Source organism: Punica granatum, chromosome 1, assembly GCF_007655135.1.
Source record: "Punica granatum isolate Tunisia-2019 chromosome 1, ASM765513v2, whole genome shotgun sequence".
NCBI classification, from domain to species: Eukaryota; Viridiplantae; Streptophyta; class Magnoliopsida; order Myrtales; family Lythraceae; genus Punica; species Punica granatum.
Genome location: NC_045127.1, coordinates 10,332,253 through 10,339,452, shown reverse-complemented (window position 1 = coordinate 10,339,452; position 7,200 = coordinate 10,332,253). Strand labels below are relative to the sequence as shown.

Sequence of the window (7,200 nt, the reverse complement as noted above, 5' to 3'; positions counted from 1 at the left end):
GAATCGGTGAGACAGCATATCTTAAGACTGGGGCTTCATCAAGGACAGGATTGCCCTCACAAGATCGGCAAGGCCAAGTTCGATCAAGTCAGTCAGTGGCTACTAGCCTCCAGTTTTGGCCTCTCTCTAGTGGTCGTTGATCCTCATTTTAACCACTATCTAAAAAGCCTGTTTGAACCTGGCCATGGAATGGTACATTTTGCAAATAACTTTTAAAACGTGGGATAGTTACGGAACGTCAGATATTACTCTATCCTTCTCGTAGCTGAACCTTACCCAACCGGATTAATTTCTGCTAGTAACGTGGTCATCTTACGTACGGCATCATATGCAATTTTTGGGCATGCCTATGGATCAGTACGCGATGGCGACGGTACGGTTGAGTCATATATGGAGAAAAAAATGTGAATTTCTAGACGAGGATAGTCACTGGCGGTTGCTCTCTGAAGCCTGCAAGACTTCAACGTCAATTTAGACAATATATCGAATTCCACAACTCAAACCCAAAGAAAAAAAAAAAGAGTAGCATTTTGTCAATATATGAAAAGCAGTTTAGGTATACTTGTAGCTAGCATTTTCCCGTGCATGGCACGGATTTTTCATATAATTTCAAATATTTCAAAAGTCTAATTCATTATAATTAGGGAGTTTAGTTTTCGTATGTTCAAATTCAAGTATCTTTGGTTACTTATTAAACACTATTCACGATGAATAAAAACAGATTTATGATAAAAATACAATTCATTTTTTTTACCAATGATTATTCCTAAAAACAAAGCTTCTGATTTCAAGAACCATATTTATCGTGAAGGAGAATAACCTTTTATTCATCTCCAAGAATTGCGAGAACAATGTCTCCCATAACTCTTTTATTTTTTTTAATAAAAAACTTTTAGCTAAAAGAACAATAAATGATCTCCATATCGTAATACAACAAAGACAAAAATTTGAAATTATGACATAGATGTATTTATTTTTATTAAAGTTAGTTAAATAGATGAACTTACACAATGAGCCCCTTTAAAATGATTCTCTATATATTTTCATAGTAACAGTTATTAATAAGTATGTAATTTAAAGAGAATATATAGATATATACTAGAGATCATGATGAAAAAAATTACAGTAATATAAACCAACTTTAAATATGTGAATTTGCTAAAATAATTAATTATGTAGTTTTTGAAATTATTCTACTATGAATTATAAAACCAAAATTGATAAAATTATACTACACAATAATTTATTTATCAGTATATTATTGACAGATACTCAAATTGCTACAAATATAAATTCAACAAATGCTACGCACCACATCTAAATTTCTTTTTGTCGATTTTTTGGATTAAAAATAATTTAGAGCATAGACATATTGTACTGTTCACGATAGAAAATTTTAAGGATCTTTGTGTATGAAAATATCTTCCAAGAAAATAAAGTTAAAATCAATTAGATTTTTGACATAGAAGAATCCTTTTAATTTTAGAATTATGTATTTCAAATATTCGATATATAAATAAATGTACAAAGGAGCAGCAGCTGCTAGCACGGGTGTGGAGCAGCTAGCAGGCACGAGCAGGGGCAGGTTTCAAGCACAGATCGTGGAGTTGCATGAGCCAGGACCAGGAGCTCCTCGAGCAGCAGGTCGGGCGCCTAGGAGCTCGAAAGGAGCCGAGATAGCAGCGGGGACAGCAAGCAGCAGTAACAGAGGAGAGGAGGGGCGACTGGGAAAGGAGTTCAGCAACAGAGCAGCCACTGGGAGTGTTTAGTAGCAGCAGCAGCGGGAGTGAAGGGAGGGCAGGTCCGGTCTCTGTGTTCCTGCAGACTCGAGAGAGAGAGAGAGAGAGAGAGAGAGAGAGAGAGAGAGAGAGAGAGAGAGAGAGAGAGCAGGAGCAGGTGATGATAATGGTTTCGGAGGTCAAGGGGGGGTGATCAGCAGAGGATGGCTGCTGTAATTGAGCAAAGAGAAGAGAGGGAAAGAGAGATGGTGGTGATGGAACTGTGAAGGAGAGGAGAAGATGTCATGGCACTGCAGAGGGAACGGGGAAGAAGAAGAAGGAAAGAAAGGAGTCACAGAGCTGGTGAGAGAGGGAGCCAGAGGGTGAGCCAGCTGGAGGATGATCAAGAGGAGGAAGAGATGAAGATGGTGATGTTCAGTTGCTATGTGAGGAGCATTCTGATGGAAAGAAGAAGAAGAATTCGAGGATCGATATTATGCTTGAAAAGTATTTTTCAGTCATAAATATAATCCCGAATTTTGATGAAATTAATGCACGTAAGGTATGAAATTATCGTTTTTACAATCGGATATCCGAAAAATGATCCAGGACCACCATTGTGTTTAGAAAAATTCGTGGATCAATATTATGCAGAGAAACATTTTTCGGTCCCGAATATAATTCTGAGTTTTGAAAGATAGGAATTGATGTACGTAAGACCTGAAAAACGCCTTGTAGAGTAATTTTTTTTTCTAAAAATGTAAAATTTGGAGTTAAGTTAAAAAAATGCCCCGAGTTCAAAAGCCGTGAATGTATTGAATGATAGTCAGAAGCAACTTCCTCAATAAATGGGAAATGTGGTCGTGTCCTCCTCAACGGTCCCCGATCGCCGGTAGACTAAAACGGGGTACTAACAGTTATCCCGAAACTATGTACCATAAGGAAGCACCGGCAGAAAACGAATTGATCTCAAAGGGTTTAGGATGCCAACCTGACGAAGGATTAAGCTGCCGGCCGGGAAGTCCTTGTTGCCAGTGCCAGGAGTTTCAGTTATACTCCTTCAGGAAGACTCTCCCCCGTTTGCTATTCCCATCAAGGTATCCATGGATGAGAATGGCAATCGAGATAATGCACTTCTCAATTGCTTGTCCATACACTCCATTAACTCGGGAAAAAAAAAAGATAATAAATGTTACTATTAAATTTCTATTGGGTTTATATAAACTCGGGCTCATATTCATTTAAAAGCTCAAACTGATAAGTGTTGATATCCAAATCTCATATAAATTCATGGTTATTCTATTATTTTTTCCATGTGGGATAATAATTCTCAACATCCATCCTCACGTGCAATGGCCTACATGTTGTCATGTGCCCTTAAATATGCGTCCTCAACAATTGACCTTGAGTCGGACTCATATTCCGTGCTCGGGCGAGAGAACTAACACGAGGCGCTCTTTTGACTACTCTTGATATTTGGTCGATGTACCCTTAAACACCAGCCCTCAACAACTGACCTCGAGTTGGACTCATCTTCCGTGTTCAAGAGCTAACACGACATGGATGAGCCCACATGGACACGTGAAAATGTAACCTGCTATGATACCATATTAAATTTCCATTGGATTTATATGGAATCGGACCCATATCCACTTAAAAGTTCGAGCTGATAAGTGTTGATATTCAAGTTTTATATAAGCACATGGTTATTCTATTATTTTTGACATGTGGGATTATAATTCCCAACAATTACTTCTTACATAACAACAAACTATTACTTGCAGTAGAATGAACCATTGGTAAAAAATCTTTTAGCATTTTTCACATTTGGTACAAAATTCTCCAAATTATACTCAAGTCATATTGAGAGATTTCACATATTGTCCCACCCAATTATAATGTTTTAATATTAAACTGATTACTTTATTTTGTGAATTATAGTTTTTTTTTTCCTTTCTCAAGAATATAGTCTTCATAAGTTACTATGAGTTGATCTTGCGTGTTTTCATCTATGGTCAATTACGATATATATCTAGATATAGATACTCATATATATAAAAAAGAAATCCATTGTTTATCATTCTTTTTGTTGCGTCTAGACACTTTTTCATGATTCACAGTTAAGCTCTTAGCATATGCATTGAGAACTTAGCTATGTTGCGATCATGCATATGTTCAACACAGGATTCTATCGTGTGAGATAATGTGCTAAATCGTGGCCCTCCTGCGGCTTATTCCGGGACTCGTCCCCCATGTGTTACATTGAAATGGACTGACATAATAACATTCTGGTTAATAAATTGATTGTTGATTTTCCCCCATTATAGTTCCCAGCTAGACACGACCAAGACACGGTGACAACTTACAAATGAAAAATCTGGCATTGTCTTGAGTTGTAATCTCATGATTTTAGGACACTGAAAAACTTGGGTTTTAACCATAACCACCAGACAGATCATCAACAAACATAAGCCTCCGAACGTTGTCGACAGGCCTAATTAAGCAAGGGAAATAGAAAAAAGAGCAAAAGAAACCAGAAAAAAGCCATTTTGCCACCTCATAAATGCATCCAAATGAAACCTCCGTTTAGGACAAACTCAAATTATATATAGGAACCCTAAATCTCTCCAATTGCCAACTCGAACAGCCTCCTTTCTTCCTCGTAGATATCCTTCCATTAGAGATTAGATCTTCGGAAACCCTAGCTAGGAACAAAACCCAGGGAAAGATACATAGAGATATACACATGAAAGAGGACAGATGATTAGGGTTTAGATGTGTGTGATGGTTTCTTTCCCAAGTCATATGTATGGCTTCCCAAAACCATCAAGATAGGTGACACACAAAACCCTATTGTGATCTGGCGGGGGCCTTCCGTAAATATGGAAGCTCAACGTATGAGGCAGTTGATGTTGCTGTGGTGTAGGATGCAAAGCACTCGTGTCGCTCTTGTGGGTGGAAACCACACCGCTGCCCGGTTCTGTACTCGCTAGGGTTTCCTGATCATCCCACCTCTCCTCTCCTCTCTCTCCTTCCTCCTTTGTTGATCCTTCCTCAATTTTGGATTTTCGAGCGTGCCAATCCTTTTTCCTCTCTTTTTGGGTTTTCTTAATTAGTCAGGAAGTTTCGGCTTTTCTTTATGTTTTTCTCAGCATTCCTGCTCCTGTGCTCATCTTCTGATAAGATACCACCTGATTTGGTCCACCTTTGATAAAGTTCCGCCGATCAAAGATTTTTTTCTTTTTCTCTCGGCCCCCATCGATTATGGGGGACAGAAAGGTCCCGAAGATCATCGCCATGGAATCATTGCCGCAGTTTCACTGTCACCAAACCAAGCGCCAGAAGGTGCTCAAACGCTTGCTAGCCAGTAAGAGCATAACTTTTGAAGGGAACGAGGGCCGTTACTTGATCGGCAAGCTGCTACTTCCCCGTTACTTGAGGGTTATGACGTTTCTGGGTCAGTTGGTGGCCTTCATGCTTGTGGTTGTTTCCTTCCCTCGACTGAGGCCGATGTTCGACTCTTTCCTATCAACAGTTGAGGCCGAGTACAGGTTTGACCCTGTCAAATTTGAGGTGTTGCCGATGCTTTTCCGTGACCTCGCGAACGAGGGCCTACTGCGAGGAGGCGAGAAGGCCGTTTTCCTCAGCAACCAGGCCGACTACGAGGCCATGGACGGATCCCGCATGATCCTGTTCGATGAGGTGATGGATCATATCTCCACTGCCGATTTGGAGCGGCAGAGTTCGATTCAAGACAACACATTTGACTTTGCCTTCACATACGAGTTTCACGATGCCGCATCTCGATTCATCGACCGGACTCTCAAGGTCGGTGGAATTGCAGCGATTCATCTGGGAGGTGTAGACCCCAATGATGCCGGTTCCTTTCATATACCGAGGAACTACAAAATTGTTTACATAAGGCGATTCGACTCGCCTGTCCTCGCAATCAAGAAGACCAGCGAGGCGGCAATGGAGCCCAGCCAGACGAGAAGGCAACTCTGCGGGTTGACATCCCAGAAGAAGAAGGAAGCATTGAAGAACCTCGAGGATGTGCTCCTCGAACCACCTAGGGCAGCCACGGGTAGGTCGAAACGATACCTGAAGAAGACCAGATACCTGCCCGATCTAATGGGGGACACTTTGGAGGGCTACCCACGTCGGGTATTCATTGACGTGGGCCCACCGGAGAAGGACGGTGAGAGTACCGGCACAAAGTGGTTCATCGAGAATTACCCCACCAGAAACCTCGACTTTGACATGTACAAGATGGAGACTGTCGCATCTGAGGGTGAAAAATATCCCGTATCCTCCCTATCATCGAGCATATCAGACCAGCACGAATCAGAGGCGCCACAGATCGGGATGTCGGAGTGGCTAAGGAAGAATGTGAAGGAGGAGGAGTATGTGGTGATGAAGGCCGATGCAGAGGTGGTGGAGGAAATGATGAGGGGCCGAGCAACGGGGCTCGTCGATGAGCTCTTCTTGGAATGCAAACCTAAAGGGAAGAAGAAGCCGACCGATGCCAATGGCAGCGGCAACAAGAGGGCTTATTGGGAGTGCCTAGCCTTGTATGGAAGGTTACGCGACGAGGGCGTGGCGGTGCACCAATGGTGGGGCTAATCAATCGTCGAAGTGTTACGTGGATCGCAAATGATATAATGACATCTGCAATATTAAGCAGTGATATTTGGTGGTATTTTATCAGTTGATGAGTTTTTAATGGAGAGGCATTGTATCAACTTAAAGCAAAAAGATTGTATGTGCAAAACCGATTTTTCTGGTACTTTAAACGATGCAATGTGTATATTATGTACCTTTATTGCTTTCTCGGCGATAAATTACGAGGCCTACGCATACGTAAATATATATCATATCGATAATATCAAACTGCCTGACTAAAGATCGAAAACATGTAGTTATGTACATAAAGGTTAGTAACTACATAGGGCTGTTTCTAAAAAATTTCATGAGAAATAGTTACTGAGTCTTAATAATTCATTTCATATCAACTCTCTACTTATATTGGGCGCGATGCTTAAAATAATGTCAAATGTGTCTTGGATGCATCCAAAAACAATATAAAATACTGTATGATCTTAGCCAAAAGCAATCCTTATTTATATACAGTGCGGAAGACTCCATGGCTATGTTTGGTCGTCGGGTTTTGATTAAAAAAAATTAAAATATCAGATAATAAAAAAAGAAACGAGAAAAATAAGAATTTGGGAGAAAAGTGGTGAAATGGAGTGGGCCGGGTTGCCGCACAGGCATCTTCTCCGATCAGCCTCACCGGCGCATGGACTCAATGACGGTGGATCAAGAACACACTTATATATGAGAGTGAGGCTAACGTTTTCATCCTTGCTTATATTATATAATATTGTGATTATCTTGTCATCTGATAATAGACACATTATTCCGAAGCAAAAACTATGCAAAAATTAAAATGAAAATAAAAAAGTATTATAAGAATAGTTTT

At 40.5% G+C, this 7,200-nt stretch overlaps 1 protein-coding gene across 1 annotated transcript; it reads left to right on the top strand.

Moving 5' to 3' along the window:
• Positions 1–4,982: 4,982 nt before the first annotated feature.
• Positions 4,983–6,341, top strand: LOC116203134. Its single transcript, XM_031534796.1, has one exon. It carries the CDS (start codon positions 4,983–4,985, stop codon positions 6,339–6,341), a length of 1,359 nt encoding a protein of 452 aa, XP_031390656.1.
• The last annotated feature ends 859 nt before the right edge of the window (positions 6,342–7,200 follow it).

Coding starts and splice junctions, on each gene's coding strand:
- LOC116203134 (XM_031534796.1), top strand. CDS start 4,983: ATGGGGGACAGAAAGGTCCCGAAGATCATCGCCATGGAATCATTGCCG.